Raw genomic sequence first — 17785 nt, forward strand, 5'->3', positions numbered from 1 at the left:
CAGCTTCACTCCAAGACCTCTCCCTTCCCCCTGAGTATGTGAAAGAAAGATGATCACTTTGCATTGGTGAAGGGAGGGGTCGCTGGCTGAAGTGAAGCCTTTCTAAGTGTCTGGAGAGAGACTGACTGATGGATTGTCTTCTTAATGACTCTGTCTTACATCACAAAGGTCAGCAAGGCTGTTTTAGCCTTGTTTTAGCCTGTTTTAACCTAGCGAAAGGACATTGTTTTTTAAATGGATTTATTTTAGTGCTATTTTTGCCATCCATTGAGTTGTGAGACTCACAACTGTGTAGATTCAAAAAAGAGACTCTGGCAGCACTTACCCATCATGCAGTTCAACCCCTTCATGAAACAGGCAAAGAGCTCTTTAACTTCCCTCCTTGCCCAAATGAAATACTGTAATAATAGATTTTTCTTATTGTACCATGCATTCTGAATCCTGTTTGCTGAAGGACATGAGTGAATTCTAACAGCCTGTGTTACTGTTCACACTGGGGTGAGCGTGTGCATGAGAGACAGAGGTGGTGTCTTAAAAAAACTTTGTGCTTAGGTAATATGCAAAAAAGCAGCTGTAGGGCAGAATAAAGATGACTGGAGGAGGTTTTGGGGCTCAGGATCACAGGTATCTTGATGTATGTAACAGTTGGGAAAACATTATTGCATTTTTCTTAAGCTTATTTCCCACCCAAGCCCTTAGGATAGAAATTCAACTAGCTTAATATTTTCTTAGAACTAAGTCCTTTTAGCTTCATTGGAATTTATTTCCATAACCAGCCACAACTCTTTTTCAGCCAGTATCTTGGGGCTACTCAATGTGCTCTGCCAGAGGCCCAGTTTGGAAGGTGTGTTTCTTATTTCAGATATTTCTTTATTTCCTAATTCTCTGCTGTTACCAAATATCTTTGACTAATGCCTACGCAGTTCACTCCAGAAAACTTTAATTGGAAAATACTGTGAAGACATTTGGGATGTGGTTTAGTGCTACTGTCAGTCAACCACAATGATATACGATGATATTTCTCGTATACTCTAACGCATAACGTATAAGTCTTTAAACTAAAAAGAAGCAACTAAAAAGACATTGTGTTTTCAAAATGAATGTACACAATCACCATTACTTTTCTTTAGCATGATTAAAAACCTCTCTCTCTGGCCTGTATCATGCTCTGGCAATGATTGTCAACTTTTCACCCAAAGAGAGAGATTGGATATTTTGAAAAAGGTCAGAGATGGATTGATATCTCTTAGGCAGAGCTAGTCAGGTTTCACCCACATCCTTTTTGGATTTCTCATAGATTGTCTGGCAGTAAAGAAGCTAGAAATGTTCAATTTTTAAAAAAAATTGCATTCTGCCACTTGGCAGCAGACTTGGGATATTGATAAACCATTTCAGGAAGCAAAGGCATCAACTGGGAAGTAATTATACAAAAATTAGCGATATGAGTATGTTGAGTATAAGTAAATGTGTTTTCTCTAAAGCAGTGGTTCTCGGACGTTTTAGTCTGGCACCCACTTTTCATGATGACAATCTGTCTGGGACCCATCAGAAGTGATGTCATTAATCTGGAAGTGATGTCATACCCAGAAGTGACATCATCAAGCAGGAAGTGACATCACTGTGATGCCAATGTCAGAAGTGATGTCATTAAGCAGGAAGGGACATCACTTCCAGGTTCTTGCCTAGGAACTCATAAACTTCAAATGACAAGAGAAAAGATTCTAGCACAGAAGCTTTTCCAGTTTTTTGTCCCTTGCTACCATTGCTACCAAGCATTCCACCTGTAAAATTCAATATACTTCTTGTAATGAGGTGTGTGTCAAGGGTGTGCTTGCTTCCGGCTAGTGTTGAACATGGCATTGATATATTTTGAATTTGCCCATCAGTGTTCATGGCACCAACCAAACTACCTACCGCCTCCTACAGATAGAGCAAAACCAGACTTGGCTGCACACCTATAAAATGGGAGTCTTGCATCTCACCTAGCCCTACAGATCACCCACATGCTCAAGCCACTCCCCCCAGCTCCCCCCACCCCATCTCTCCTATGATCATCCACATGCTCAGTCCAGTTCCCCCACCCCTCCCTCTCCTGGGTGTCTCAGTGCTTTAGTTTCTGTATAGGAAGAAATACACTTTCTACATTTTGCTGCCCAAGTGGGTCGTGACCCACAGTTTGAGAACTTCTGCTCTAAAGATTTGTGAATGTACTTCCTTCGCATCATTTTCTGTTGAGAAGAACACAGGTTTGTTTCCATCTAAATGTTGTATTGAAACCAAACATGCAGGGAAAAAGTATGAAATGACATCCTGTTGTGTCTTGATTGATAACAGGAGGATCAGATGGATTGCAGGATACATTGCTATTGATGATATCTATCATTTATATAGTGCTTTGTAGTTTTCAGACTTCATCCCAATAATCTATAGCTGTAACATAAGAAAAACCCTGTTAGAACAAGCCAAAGGCCCATCTAGTCCAGCATCCTGTTTCCCATCCCACAGTGACCCACCTTTGCCTTTGCCAACCCCATGAGCAGGAGAGAAAGGCATGCTTCTCTCCTGCCATTACTTCCTTGCAGATGGTATTCAGAGGTATATCATAACTAAACTGAAGATAACTCATAGCTGTCTTGACTAGTAGCCATTGATAAATCTGTTCTCAGTGAATTTGTCTAAATCTCCATCCAAACTGTTGGCCATCACCTCTTTATGAAGCAACAGATTCCGCTGACTAGCTGTACCTCTTTTTGTCTATCCTAAATCTCCCACCTTTTAGTTTCATTGAATGACTCCTGGTTCTATTATTGTGAGAGAGGTAACAGAATGTCTCTCTACCCATGCTTTTCACACCATGCATAATTTTCTAAAGACGCAATTCTATCCACCCTTACCTGGAAGTAAGCTCCATTGACATAATAGTACTTACATCTGAGTAGACATGCATAGGATTGCGCTGTATGTCTCAATCATATACCTCCTTAATTGTCTCCCCCACAAAAAAGTCCCAAATTGTGTATCCTTTCCTTGTAAGGATGGTGCTCCAGCCCTCTGATAATTTTGGTTGCCTTCTTTTGCCACTATTCTTGCTCTATAATACCTTTTTTGAGGTGTGGCAACCAAAACTGTATACAGTTTAAGTGAATTCACATGGATTCCGTTCCCAGAACTTAAGTGGATGGCAAAAATTGCACTATAGCAAATCAATTTTTTTTAGTCCCTTTGTTCAGGTGATTTAAAAACACGCTTGCTGACATTTGTGATGTTAAGATAGAGTCATTAAGATGACAATTCAACAATCCGTCTCTCTCCAGGCGCTTAGAAAGGATTATCTTTCTTTCATGTGTTTAGGGGGAAGGGAGGGGGTCCCTCTGAGAGAGAATGGATTGTCAGCTGGCAGCCCTCTAACTATTGTACACTGTTTTCCTTTAATTTAAAGGACCCTTCTCATCATGTTGAGATAAAAATCTCTACAACAGTAAGAAAAGCATTTTAAAGAGGTGCGTTTTTCCCCTTCTCCAAGGATCAGCACATTCCTTTTCATTTGCAGTGGCTATTTGTGTTGAGTCACATTCGTATATAAAAAAATCCGTGTATAACAGGGTTGGACCTGTACTGTATTATAAATGTGACTGAATTATCTATTTGCACAGGGGCGGTATACTAGCAGTTTTATTCTTGATCCCTTTCTTAATGACCCCTAGAATAGAATTTATCTTCTTCACTGCTGCTGCACACTGGATTGATTTTTTCACTGAGCTTTTCCATCGTGTTCCCAGAATCTCTTTCCTGATTCATCTGAAACAGCTCAGACCCCATCAGTACATAGGCAGCTCTCACCAGGGCCCATGAGAGGAGGGTGCAGGGGGTACATTGTTGAGCCATTAGTTTGGGTTTTTTTTGTAAACAACTATGTGAATAAATACTGTTAATAATAATAATAATAATTAATAATACATTGTATATGGGTCTGGGGTCAAAAAGGGGGCCTGTGGTTCTTGAATCTCAGAAAATGTTTGCATATGTTGTGTGAAGACTAACATTCACATTATGTGTAAGCCTCATAGTTTTATATATTATAATTTATAGAAATTATGATCCATTGGAGAAGGGAAGGGGCCCAAAAGAAACTTTGTACCCCCTGATAAAATTTCTCTCAGTTTCTGGTTCTAAATTAAAGCAGTCTTAATTTGCCTGTTTTCAGGATAACACAATTTGCAAATTAATACCAGAAGTCATTTGTGTATGGTAGTTTTTGAAATAGCATGATAAAGCAGCCTGCATTTCTGCATGTTGGGCCAGGCAGCATTGGTGCGTGTGATATTTGGCGTATTTTTCATTGTGAAACCATATGTGGAAAACTTCAGTGTGCATTGCATTGGGGAACCTAGAGCAAAAAAAATCATGAAAATAAATCACATTGAATGTGAGAATAGATGTCAGCAACCAGGTTCAGAGAGGGGAGTGCATATTGGACATTAGCCGCGTGCTTAGCTTACCTGAGAACAGTGTTTGTACCATTTGAGACAGTGCTGAGAAGACAAAGTGTTCAATCAGGAACATCTTCAAGTGCAAAGAAGACATCTTATGCTCAAAGTTCTATAATTGAACAAAGATCAAAATCAGTGCAGCGTACCAGCCCAGGAAAAACCATGCACAATCTTGGAAAAGTGAAGAAAGAGGAAGGCAGTACGCTGAAGCCATTCACAGTTGGCTTTGGCTAGTTCACTAACTTTATAAAGGTACAGCTATCACAACATGAAAATTCTCATGATGGCTGTATCTGCTGATGCTGTGGCTGCTGAGCAGTTCAACAAGACTCAGAGGCTGTCATTAAGAAGCAGAGCTGTCCTGCAAAGCAAATTTTCAATGTGTACAAAATGGCACTTTTTTGGGAAGAAAGTGCTAGCACGAACATTTTCTTGTGAGGAGAAAATGGCACCTGACGTCAAGGCCTGTAAGGATTGCTTTAGTTTACTGTTGAGGGGTAATGCTCTCAAAGGCTACGTGAAAAATCTTTTACCAGTTTATTCTCAGATTCCATGGGTGGGTTACTGGTCATATTTTCTGTGACTGTCTTGTCACAGATGCATGATCAGTTGCATGAGTATTTTGAAAGTGAGATCTTTCCTTTAAAATGTTCCTCCTAGTGCCGCGGTTTTCAAACTCCAAGGGAGTTCGAGCTCCGCAGTAAGTCCTTGTGGGGCCAGGGCTCCCCAAAGTTCAGAAAATAAAAGTGGAGCAATTATGCTCCACTTCTGCAAAACTAGAAGTGGAGCACGTTTGCTCTGCTTTCACTTTTGAAGACCTGGGGAGCCCTGCAGATGCCCTGCAGAAAAGCCCTGTCCTAGTGGAGAGTGTTCCCAGACATCTATGTTCCATTCAAGATCTTTGTGAAAACCTCCAAGTTGTCTATCTTCCCCTGCACACCTCATCCCTCAAACAGCCTGCTGAGGTGGTCTGCCTAAGAATATTCTTTGAGACAACAGCATAGGAATGAAACCACATTAGGAATTTGTTAAAGTGAATAACTCTTCCCATGAACCATGCTCAGGGCACTTAATTGCTCATTTCCATTCTGGCTTGATTTGTTACTTTGAATTGGGAGAGCATATACAACTCTTTACTTCAATGTCTTTGCTTTCACTGTCATATTATTTCTAAATTGAGTTTTTGAATGCCTGAAATAAACCATTACTGTAATATGTTAAAGTGTGTAATCATGGGCTGCTTCCCAAATGATATACTTTCGTTTTGTTTCAGCTGTACACATGCTTGCTCTCTTTCACATGTTTATTTTTGGCTTGTTGCTGAGCCATTTATACAACCATGAAATGATTCTTTCACAGCTTCTTGTTTGTCAAGAAGAGGTGATGTTTATATTATACCAAGTGAGCTGGATGCTTTTGTTGTTTATATACCTCTTCATCTTCTGCGGATAACACCTTCCATTCCCAGTATTCTCTGTGACTCTTGAGGGCACAAACAGCTTTATTTATCCTTTCTTGCTTTTTTGGCTTTCTTTTCAGCCAATTTAGGTTTTGTTTTCCATTAGTGATACATAGAGTTGGAAGGTTTTGAAGCCTGAACTTACTAGTTATGAGGACCTGCTCAGCTGCTCTAAGTACCATCCTGACAGGTGGCTTCTTTCTTTGACTGTTACTAGAAAAGAGTTTGCTTGCATTCTTGGAGAGAGAAAGAGCAACCACCCTGTCACCATTTCTTTCTAGCAGCAGTGGTTGCAAATTTTTTTCCAGGTCCTGGCACACATACCTGCCCCTGGGTCAGTGTCTTGCAACTTTCTTGTGGGGACCTGCCCCACACATAGAGAACTAAAGAGATGAATGCAAGCATGTATAATTCATCATATATTGTGACTTGTCAAGTGCTTGCCATTTCCAGTATCAATTTATCAAATCCTAGTTGGCTGGTATACTAAGTTTGCTCCCTGTGTTCAACCTGGTAGGTTGCAAGTCATCAGGTCTGGGTTAAGGGGTAGTTAAGGGGTGCCTAAATATGGAAAGATGAGAAGTCTGGTGAATCTCCCCAGAGAAAACATTCCATAATTTTGGCACCACCATAGGAAAGACCCTGGGTGGCATTCAGAGTTGCATGCTCTGGAGCAGGGGTGCCCAAACCCCGGCCCAGGGGCCATTTGCAGCCCTTGGGGACTCCCAATCCGGCCCATGGGGAGCCCCCAGTCTCCATTGAGCCTCTGGCCCTCTGGAGACTAGTTGGAGCCTGTGCTGGCCTTACGCAACTGATCTCAGCATGAAGGCAACTGGTCAACCCCTCGTGTGAGCTGTGAGATGAGGGCTTCCTCCACTGCTTACTGTTTCATGTATTTGATGCAGCAGTGACAGTGAAGGAAAGGCTGGCCTTGCTTTGTGCAAGTCCTTTTATAGGCCTTGAGCTACTGCAAGACCTTCATTCATTAATGTAAGTTCCATCTCTAATATATTTATGTAAATTTATTCAAATTTGAAGTGTAAATTAATTCTTTTTTCCCCCGGCCCTGGACCCAGTGTCAGAGAGATGATGTGGCCCTCCTGCCAAAATGTTTGGACACCCCTACTCTGGAGGAAAAGTAACCCTGAATATTACCCCATGTCTTTTGCTTGCTGGTCATATCTCTTAACAGCCTTAGGCCACAGTATAGGACCTCTGAAGCCAGTCTTAAGTTTTGGGAATGTTCATAAGGAAGAACAGAAATCTGAAGTTAGTTATTTAATTAGCAGATATGACTTTCAGCTTAGTAACTTGTTTTACACTACATCGTTTATTTTTTCCCTGTTTCATAACAACTAAAGTTTAATCCTATTCAAGGAAAAAAGCGGAGGACAAAGCCAATGAGCAATTTTGCCAACACTTGGGAGTCCAATGAAGCATGTACGGCTACCCATGGTCAAACCCCCCCCCCCCAGTCCTTTCAGTACACAAATTGTCCTGGTGTGATTAAAATTTGCTTTGTGAGGCCAGCATAATTTGCCTAATACATCAGATATATTGTAGAAGGGAAGCATTAATGGACAGTGGTCAAGTACCAGAGTTAGTACCCTGGTTGCTGAGCAATGCTTATACAGAAGTTTCTGCAGAGGGTTCTAAAATGGTCTGATAGTTGTGGGGAGAAACTTTTCAATTTTAATTAGCATTTGATAAGTATAACTTTGGTGTTTGTCATACATCTTTAGGTTATTCATGTAGGATGTAGGAACAAACCTTGGACATTGGCTCTTTTCTCCATTGCATGTGTAACCTTTAACATGAATTGTAGTCTCTGTTAATAGACCCCCCCCCCCCCAAAGGATCTGTCCTCTCTTTTCCATAGTAGTTCAAGGCTTGTTTTTTCATGTTAAAAATGTATATCCCACCCTTTCTGCTCCTATGTGGAAGACCATAAAGGTGGCTGACAGTATAAAAATTAAAAGGAATAATTATTATTCTAGTACCTCACCATGTATACGCTAGTCTCTTGAGTGTTTTAAAATCAGAACTATGAATTGTTTTCATAGAGTTAAAATAGGAATGTATTCCAAATTATGAAACTATAGTTATGACCATTTTATATTTTCTTCTTCCCACATAAGTTCATTGTCATGGAACAATTTTGTGTATTTCAATACTAGCTGACTATAATTCAGAGTAAGGCAAAGCTTTTAGAATGTTTCCTGAAGTTTTCTGAAAGAGTGTACATCAGCTAAAAGTTTGTCTCACAATGCACACTCCTTGACATGTGAAATTTGATTTCTCCTTTGAACAACAGAATCTCAACTTGCTGAGCGGAAGGTGACAAAAATTAAATGGTTTTTTGGGCATCTTTTACATGGTGCCGGTGTGAAAAGTAGGAGAGCCCTTGTAAGTTGCTGAGCTTCATTTCCAATATACTTTTAGCAGGACATACTGTTGTACTGTTCTTGTTATGATCCTTAAGAATAAATTTAATTCTAAACTATGAAAGTTATATATGGTTATGCTTTGTAGGAGAAGGCTTTCACAGTCTATATCCTAACTTATTTCTATCAAACCCAGTTTATTAGACTGTACGGCTTCTTACAGAAAGACCCCCAGGATATTAGGATATTATCCAGAATATTAGGAACAAACGCATCAAAGAGCAAAGAACTTTAACGAGAGTCAAGGGAATATTTCTTTTTCTTTTTTGGTCTTTGATGGTCAGGGGTATGAGGCTATCACCAAATACTGAGCAGATAGAAATCGCTCCCATTTGGTTCAGTAGTGGGGTGACATAATGATATTAAATGTGAAGCTTTTAGAAGAGCTGTCAGTCCCATTGTTTCAGCTGTAGTTTTTCCAAGCATGTTTTCAATTTAATATGGGAAAATGTGTATGTGTTTAGATGTCAGAACTGTTCTAGGGCACAATTTGAATTCATTGGACTTTAGATATGATCCCCCCCTTTCCTACCCTCATCTTCCACAATTTGTGGTTAAATCAAGGAAATAATCATTTGGCAAGTCATAGATGAATTAGTAGTCAAATTAATGCAAACTCTGCATGAGTGCAAGTGTACAGTAGCGTAGCTAGAGGGGGCAAAATAGTTATTGCAGGTGCTGCAACTTGCTGTGAACTGGCCTCTACCACTCGCTGTCAGAGCCTGAGCAGTGAAGGCAATGCATAGGCTCTTGCTGAACCAAACAGCATCTCCTGCTGTTGCCATCGTTGCCTGGAACGGCTCCAGTGGTGAGTTGGAGAGGTCGCTTACATGGTGCGTTGCAGTGTCTGTAGTACTTACTGTTACCCCCCCCCAGCTACGTGACTGCAAAGACAGGCTGTTAGAAACACTTTTAAACTTTGTGACTAAAATGCTATTGTTTCCTATAGTGATATTCACATTTTTTTTGTTTGAGTAGAATTTTCAAAAAACAAACAAACTTGGTATCTCATTCAGAACTATAAAATTCAACAGCAGTCTTAGCAATGAATTTAGTTCTTTTTTTGAATTGTGAATATTTGTCTCAACATGCATTTTCATGACTTTTTGCTAGAAATGTTCAGGTGGCTATTTTGGCTACATATGTGTTTATGCAAGTAGCAGTAAAATATGACTGAGAATCAGTGTTCTGCGGGTTTATGATCATGCAGCAAGGAAAGTGGTTTTTGCATACAGAGTGGTCATCTAATGGTTTCAAATAAATGAAATGTTGCATGACATTGACGTGCAACCTATTTATGCAATACAAGTGTGGTTGGACCTTCACTTTGATATAGGAAGTTCTACTTAACATAGTTTCATTTAAATATTAAGTTTCTGTCCTGTTGTTTTCAAAGAGGCTTAAAATTTTTTTTAAAGTGCAACTGTTTACCAGCTATTGAGCATATTTGTCAACCTTTGGTTAGAAGCTAGCACCGTGTTCTATCTCTATAAGAAAGAATATATACTAACTTTTGTAAATAATCTGCTTTTCCATTCTTTTTATAATGATAGTCATTAAAAAGAGAAAAAAATTAAAGGTCAAGTGACAAAAGTGGGTATAGTTGTTATGCACTTTTTTCTATAGGTAAGATCGTTGTAGACTCTCATTAACATAGAAGACAAATGTACAGGTGCAACCTATTTATCCATGGATTTTTTATCTGCAGATTTGTCTCAAAGAGAATGGGGTGGGGAAACTGAAAGTCACACACACCTTTACCTCCTTTGCCCTGCCCTGGCTTCTCCCTCCATTTCCAGGCAGCCTAAAACACTGCAGAAAGGCTCCACCTCACCCAGACAGGGAAATAGCCCTGGAGCCATGGAAGAGGTTCCCCTTGCCAAGGAACAGTAACACTCTTGGAGCCCCTGAGCCTGCAAAGAGGCTGAAGAGGGGAAGGGGGAGTGGAAAACCTCTGTAGCCAGAGCACGTGCAGCAAGGTGGAGCTCTCTCTCTCACTCACACACACACACAGGGGCAGGTGCCATAGCAACAGAGGGGATTGCTTTAAAAAACCCAGGGAGTGTTTGCCAAATTTCCCCCTCTCCAGATGGTGCAGGCTCTTTGTGCTCCAGCCTACAGAAACAAAACAGCCCAGAAAGGCTACAATCCTCTCCACACTTTCCAGGGAGTAAGCCCCATTGACTGGAATGGGACTTACTTCTGAGTAGAAACGCATAGGACTAGACTCTTAAAAGCTCAGCATCCCACCTGTGAAAGAAGCAGGACAGCTGGCAACAGGAGGGCTGAGGGGAGGGGATTGATAACAGCTGCCTTAGTTTCCTTCCATCCGGAAGTGTCAGGCTGCAGCATATTTGCGTAACTCTATGGAATTTAGCACAATGCATTTTTTGTTAATCACGCCAAGTCACGGAATGGAACTAACATGGATAAATAGGCTCCCCCTGTATTCCTGTGCAATTGCAGATCATGGTATCAGTTACAAATGAGAAAATATGTATCTGTAAGCAATTTGTTCCTAGACAAAGGGTTAAAAGGGAATTCTGGTAACCGTAGTTAGAATCAGTGGCACAGGGCTAAAGGAATTCACATGTGAGAGAAAAAGTGTGTGAATCAGTGACTTGGTCCTTAGATTTCTACTATTAATGATGAAAATTTCAATTGACAGATTAGTCGGTTTAATCCAATCCAAACTTGATTAATCAAGTAATATCCAGCTGCATGGTCTACTTTTTAAAAAAATAATCTTTTTTGGATATGGTGGTCACTGTAATAGAAAATGAACAAACAATATTCTTTCTTGCTAACGTGTGAAACTTCGCACATTAAGTTGTAAATATTTCTTTGTACCTTCAGTATACCATAAGGAATGCATGTTGAGTGTTTGGTAATTCCAAATTTATTTAATTTTAAGTCATCATTGGGATTGCGGATATTAATCAGCTAATATTTTAATTGGCTCAGCTTTAAAAACTGGAGTCTGTTGGCTGGTTAGCATAAAATGTCCTTACAGGTGATTTTGGTGAGGATACAATGTATCTGTTAGAGAAAGAAACTTCTTAAATATTGGCTGATGCAAATACTTTGTGCTCCTTTGTGTTTGTTCCTCAAGGAATGACAATACATAAGAAAAGTACAATATGTTTCTGCTTTATTGAAATTGCTTAACAGCTAGCAGTTCATGGACAGAGTCTTGTGGTCCCTATCACTTTGGCACAGCCTGTGAGGGGCCAGAAGTCCAGCTCTGCCTTTTTCTAGTCTAGCTTTGCTGCCTTCTTTTTTCTCTTCTTCTGCATGTTCTCTGTCTTAAAATCCCAGAAACACCAGTTGGGAAGGAGACTAGAAATTAGTGCCAGAGCCATTAGGGGAGTAAGGGCATCCTACTACTCTTGCAACTTCAGTGGGCATCTGTGATGTCCATCTTGGGGGCGGAATCAAGGGGTGTGTCATCTACTGTGCGGTCCAGGCCCGCCCAGTCTCTCCCTGGCCGGCGCAAATAACAGGGAGTCGCAAAAAGGGGTTTGTTGACCTTTTTATACTTTAGTTGCGGTTTTTACATTCATCTGAGGGGCCCTGTTCCATCACAGGGACCCCCAGGGCATCCCCCATACAGTGTCAGTTAAAGTCCATAAGAATCCCTGAAAAGGGGTCAGTTACCTCACGGGTCCCCTCTCCAGTTATCCTCACCACAAGTTGTGCCGGTTGTGCTCCCCGCTGGAAGGTAGGTATGTCAGGGTCATCCCCTCGGAACAGGAGGGGTCGGGATTGTGTTCTCATCCCCTCCTTGATCCCCCAGGTAGTTTCTGACCCAGAGGCCTCAAGGTTCCTTGCCCGGCCAGATGGGGAATAGTCCTCCCTCCAGGTAAGTGGGGTCAGGCTAGATGGGCTCCTAGGGTCTCCTCCCGTTGGGGCTCTCCCATAGCCCTGGGGAGTGTCTCCCCTCTTTGGGCCATAGTCCATGGCCTCGGCTGGCCTTTGTCTGCCTCCAAACTGCAAGGGGTCCAGCCTTCCTCCTTTCTTTTGCCTTATCTCTCTCCTCCCTCTTGGAGCTCAGGAAGGTGCTTCCTCCCTTCTTGGCTGCCTGTTCTCTTATCCTCCTGGGCAGCTCTTCCAGCCCTGCCTCTTCCTGGTCCTGCCTGGGCCTGAGATCTCGTGAGATCTCAGGTCTTCCTACTGCAGGCCCCACCCCACCTGTTAAAAGGGGTAGCTGCACCTGGGCTGCTATGTTTCTTGGGAGGCTCCTGCCCTGCCCAGTGGGGGAGTAGGCTGTTGGTAGGGATGGCCCAGGAGCGTTACCCTCTCTGGCTGGCTCCTTGTCCTCCCAGGGCATTCCCCTAGGGGTTCCCTTGGGCTAGGCTCCCCCTCCTTCAGCTTGCCTTCCTTCGTCCTCCTCCTCCCCTGCTGTGGATTGCTGCCCAGGGTAAGTCCCTGGGTGACAGCATCACAAGTGAAAGTTTGGAGTGTAACAGCCTGGGTGTATTGGAAGTCTGTCACAAAGTTATTCTGACGAAGCACAAAATAAAATTCAAAATATGAACTGGTGCTACTGCTATCAACTTGATGGCATAAGAATCTGTCAGGGATGGTTGAAGTCTAGGAAATTCTGGCCAATACAAGTGGAATGTCTAATTGACATGAGATTATGCTTTCAAATAAAGTACTTAACAGAGTGTCTTGGTCCAATAAAGTTGACACTTGCTGTAAAATGGGATATGTTGAACTGCAGTTTGTTTATTTCTATCCCTCTCTTTAATGAATTATAACCTTCTTCATCCCAGAGGCTTGAGGAAGACTGTATTTTATCAGAGTGAGAGAGGAAGGAGTTTAGTTCAACATTTCAGCTTTTGCAGCAGGTGTCAACTTAGATAGCAGTATTTTAGCTAAATACTAAATAAACAGTATTTTTGTACTGTTTAGTGAAAACAGTGAATGTGAACAACTGATGGGACAAAAAGGGGACAGGGCTTTAGCATGCAAAAAATGAGTGATGGGATATGCAGGTAGAAGCACATTAGAAATGTAGACGCATTTTCAAAGCTATTTTCATGTTAAAGCTAACCTTTGTTTGAAACTCTCCTGCTTCATATTAGGATTTCTGTCGCTGAGTCATGGCAGACAGAAGACCAGAGAAGTCATGTGAACAAGCATGTGAATCACTCAAACAGCAGGATTACGAACTGGCGCTGAAGCACTGCACGGAAGCCCTCTTCTCCCTCAGCCAGTACCCTCCCACTCACTTTCCAGAAGCATGTCAGACTGAAATCAACCGCATCAAAATTGAGAGTCTTCTCTATAGAATTGTTTCTTCTTTACAGCTTGTGAGTGTGATGTTTGCAATAGAATCAAGTGACAATAATTTAATATTGTTGAATGAGTAAAAATAGAATTATAAAGTTTTTTTTTATAAACTTCATACCATCCTGGTGTCCCCAGCATGCAGTTTCTTTGTGTACTTGAATATACTTCCGTACTTGTCTATTCGGTTAGGGTGGATACTGTATTTGCTCCCCATGCTCCTGGCTTTCATGGGAGATGGGCATGTACTGTCAATCTTACTCTGATAAATTGTAATACTCTGATTTTTGTTCTTTTTTTCTGTTTCATTTAAAATTATGGCTGTTTCATTTAAAATTGAGCCTCCCTAGCCCTCAGAATGCCTTCTAAGGGCATAAAAAAGTTGCATCTGGTTTCCTCCATGAAGTGGTGTTTTTGGCCCTCCAAGGACTTTACAAGGCCTTTGGACAGTCAGAGAGGCAGCACACAGCCTCCCTGGGCCTCTGGAAGGTAGGCAGGGGGTGTCATCAGTGGTGGGGGAGAGGCAGAGCGCAGCTTTCCCAGCCCTCAGAATACCTCTGGGGGAAAGGCCCTCGGGGTGGTCCTCAGATCGGCCAACTGAATACAGCAGGGGGTGCTTGGCTATGCCTCAGGATTGCAGTCAGTGAGCTTTTGAATAAATCACACTTAGAGTAATACCTGTACAATCAATTAAGGAGTGAAGATTTATTTGTTAGTTTAATTGTATGTATTTTGCTTAATTATTAATTTTTTATTTTTGCAGAAAAACTATGGGAAGGCAGATGAAGACTGCAGGCATGGTATGCAGATTTAAATGTTTGCTACAGTTCATCGTAATGTGGTCAATTTTCTAGAACTATTAAGCATTCAAGAATGTTGTCAAATTTATTTATCTTAAATGAATTTGTCCAACATGAAGGTATTGCTGTGTTGTGTTTTTTTTAAATGTTTGCCATTTTGCAAAAAAAATAATGCATTATTGCACAAAATATGTTTGTGGAACATCAGTTACCTTATGGAACCTTTTATGTTAGAAGAACGTATCTTCATAATTGTGGAAGGTAGTAGGAAGTTTATAGAGTTTGAAAAGCGTTTCAACTATTTTCTCTGTGCTCTTGAATAATTGCAGTCATATCCTGATTGCAACAACGTATTGAAGTCAGGTGAAGTTAAGTCTCTGGATGAACCTTAAACTGCAAGTGTATACACATTTTTATCTGAGAGTAAGCCCCATTGAACACAGTGAGTAAACGTGTAGAATTGACTGTTCTCTAGATTAGGAGAGCACAGAGTCTTGTAATACTAGTCTAACACTGAGAATCCTTTTGGAAGTAGAGTTTCCCCTTGTCTTACTTGAGGGTTATGTTCCAAGGTCAGAGCATAAAGCCAAAATGACATATACTCAAATTTTCCTTAAAAATCCCTTGCATCTGAAAAATTCATACTGTCTCTTTAAAAATTACAAGCAGTTGGCAAGAATGGAGACCAACTGAGGAAACAATAGCTTCATTCCCCAATCTCACATTACTCTCAGGCAGGTATTACTAAATAAGTGGAATCTTATGCAGGGTTGGGCTGTCATGTGGAGCCTCTTAAGACAGCAGAAAATACTTCTGCTATTGTAAAATGGCTGCTGATGGAGCGTGCAGGGCTGTGTTGGTGGCCATTTTGTGAACATTGCCATAACAGGCAACAGTGCCATAGCTCTGCTGACAGACTCAGCTGTGTCCACTAGACTAGGCAAGGTAGGGCAAGGGGAGGGTTGTTGGAGGTGGGAAGGGGTGTGTACTGTCATGTGTGACCTCCTTCCCAGCACATTCCCTTTCACCCTTCAGACTTGCACCAGCTCAGAAACTTTTGGCATGGCTGCATCAGCAGAGAGGGAAGAAGGTTACGGTTGGGCTGTTTTAGCTGTTGTTTTTATCTTTTTGTTTGTTTGCCAAGTTGGGTAGTTGAATTTGTGCAAATCAGCTATGCGTAAGATGAGGGGTGCCTGTATAATGTGATCAAATTGACCCCAAAGTTTTGTGTTTTGTATTTAGCTACATGTAGTTGATGTAATGTAATTACATTAATGTAATGTAATTTACATTTCCTATCCTCGCCATATGTCATCGTACATGTCATGTATATTGTCATATATTTGAAAATATTTGCCTTTAGATGTGAATGAATAATTATCCTTTAAAAATTTTTTTGATTCAGATATTAGGATTTCTGTTTATTTCACTCTTTTGACCAGAAAATTGGACTTCAGCTTTATTTGCTTTAATTGTTAGATTAATGAAGAGCTAACAAGCTAGCAAAGCTTAATTTATGAGGGCTAATTTTAATTGGCTTCAAATCAAAGGTTACACTTGAAGGCTATTTTGGTTGCAGTGTGTTCAAATCAAGTGAAAAAGAAATTAATGTTTGTCATGTCTAGCAATTGTTAGCAACGTTTGTTTATTAAACTGTAATATTTCAACATCTCAGAAAAGGTCTTCTTGGTGTTTGGATTTAAATATTTTATTTAGATTTTTTTTAGGTTTCATTAATTTATTAGTTGGTTCGAAGGCACATGGATTAATCAATTACATTTTTAAAAAATCAGCTAAGTGTCATACAAATGCCAGATCATACAATCAGGAGGTGAATCTAATCTATGGGTCAACAAATCACTCAGAGGACCACTTTTATCCTTTTTTAAACACATGATGGCTGCATTGTTATCACCATGGAAAAACTGTGGGAGTGTTTTTTGCATTTTTGCTAATTCTTTCTTCAAAAATGGTGCGAAATTTGAGAGGAAAGCCACAGGACAGGTTGTGAAGGGTTCAGTGGAAATCTCAACTATTGGCTGTCTCTTCTGTAAAGACAACATTTGTAGATTCCTAGCTGTTCATATGATCCATCTGAGATTGTTTGACTGACTTAAGTTCCAAAAAGATATAAAAAAGGCCTGTCTTGTCCCAGGTTTTGCACAAATGACATCACATAAGAAATGCAAGACCTCTGCGACTTGCCTTTGTTTTTGATTCAGATATTCAGCCAACTGTGGATGCAACACAGCCTTAAATTAAGCAGTATTATGTCCTGGTGTTTTCAGTGGGGGAGATGAATACCGCAGGTGCCATCAATATGGATGCTCCTGCTGGTGGGAGCTTCCTTGACAAATGGAAGCTTACTTCATGAGCAGAAAGAACATTCTGCTCATGGAAGGGGCCCTTGCTCCAGCACAAGGATCATGAGTGAATTGTGCCTTTTGTTCACAGAGTAAGCTTCTGTTTTCTGTTGGGAGCTCCCCCAATGGAATTGCTATGTCAGATGCTGCTATTTAATTTTGACTGGATGACTCTATGCTTGTCATGCATATAGGTTGTGGTATTTAAAATTCTAAAGCATCCCATCCCCTAAAGTTGTTTCATTGTGACTTTTGCTACTAAGAACCCTTATACTGTACCAGCCATTTGCAACTTTTTTCATCTGACAAGGCGTTAAAATTGTCAAGACACACCATCAGTTTTTTGACAATTGACAAGCCACACTGCAATGCTGGTGCAGGGCTCACATCCCCCAATGGCCCTAATAATAAAAGCTGCTCCCCCAAAGTCCCATGGCACACTTACAAACCATCAGTGGCACACCAGTGTACCATGGCACACTGGTTGCAAATTGCTATATTATACCTTAGACAGCAGAGAACTTATGTTCTGATTTGATTCTTTATTGCAGTTTGTATTATCAGAATTATGCCAGTACAGGGATAAAAAACATAGCCAATAAGACTGATTTGAATAGGCCCACAGCAGGGATAAATAGGTTTTTTGATGACTGTCTTTGGGTGCAGTTCTCTGTGAATGTTCTCTGTGCATCCTTTATTGAAATGGATATGAGTTACATAAGAAATTGTAGAGTTCTGTTCTTCGTTTCAACAGTAATTGTGCAGGAAACATTCCTAAGGCTGCAATTGTATAGAATTATATACAGACATACTGTACCTGAGAGCAAGTCCCATTGCATTCAGTGGGATTTATTTCTGAGTAGGCATTCCTAGGATTACAGTTTTAAGGAACTGTTCTCTTTGCGTATAGCAGTATGTTTAAAATCAGACATAA

At 40.8% G+C, this 17785-nt stretch overlaps 1 protein-coding gene across 2 annotated transcripts in view; it reads left to right on the forward strand.

Annotated features, from left to right (window-relative positions):
* The window catches only part of HELZ (helicase with zinc finger), a 170069-nt gene that overhangs the window by 19593 nt on the left and 132691 nt on the right, over positions 1–17785 (forward strand). For both annotated transcript variants that reach the window (XM_066613958.1, XM_066613959.1), the window contains exons 2-3: positions 13484–13711; positions 14452–14488. In XM_066613958.1, coding sequence (XP_066470055.1) covers positions 13502–13711; positions 14452–14488 — 247 coding nt within the window. In that variant the 5' untranslated portion in view covers positions 13484–13501. The remainder of the gene's footprint in view (positions 1–13483; positions 13712–14451; positions 14489–17785) is intronic.

The sequence above is a fragment of the Tiliqua scincoides genome, chromosome 2 (genome assembly GCF_035046505.1).
Source record: "Tiliqua scincoides isolate rTilSci1 chromosome 2, rTilSci1.hap2, whole genome shotgun sequence".
NCBI lineage: Eukaryota > Metazoa > Chordata > Lepidosauria > Squamata > Scincidae > Tiliqua > Tiliqua scincoides.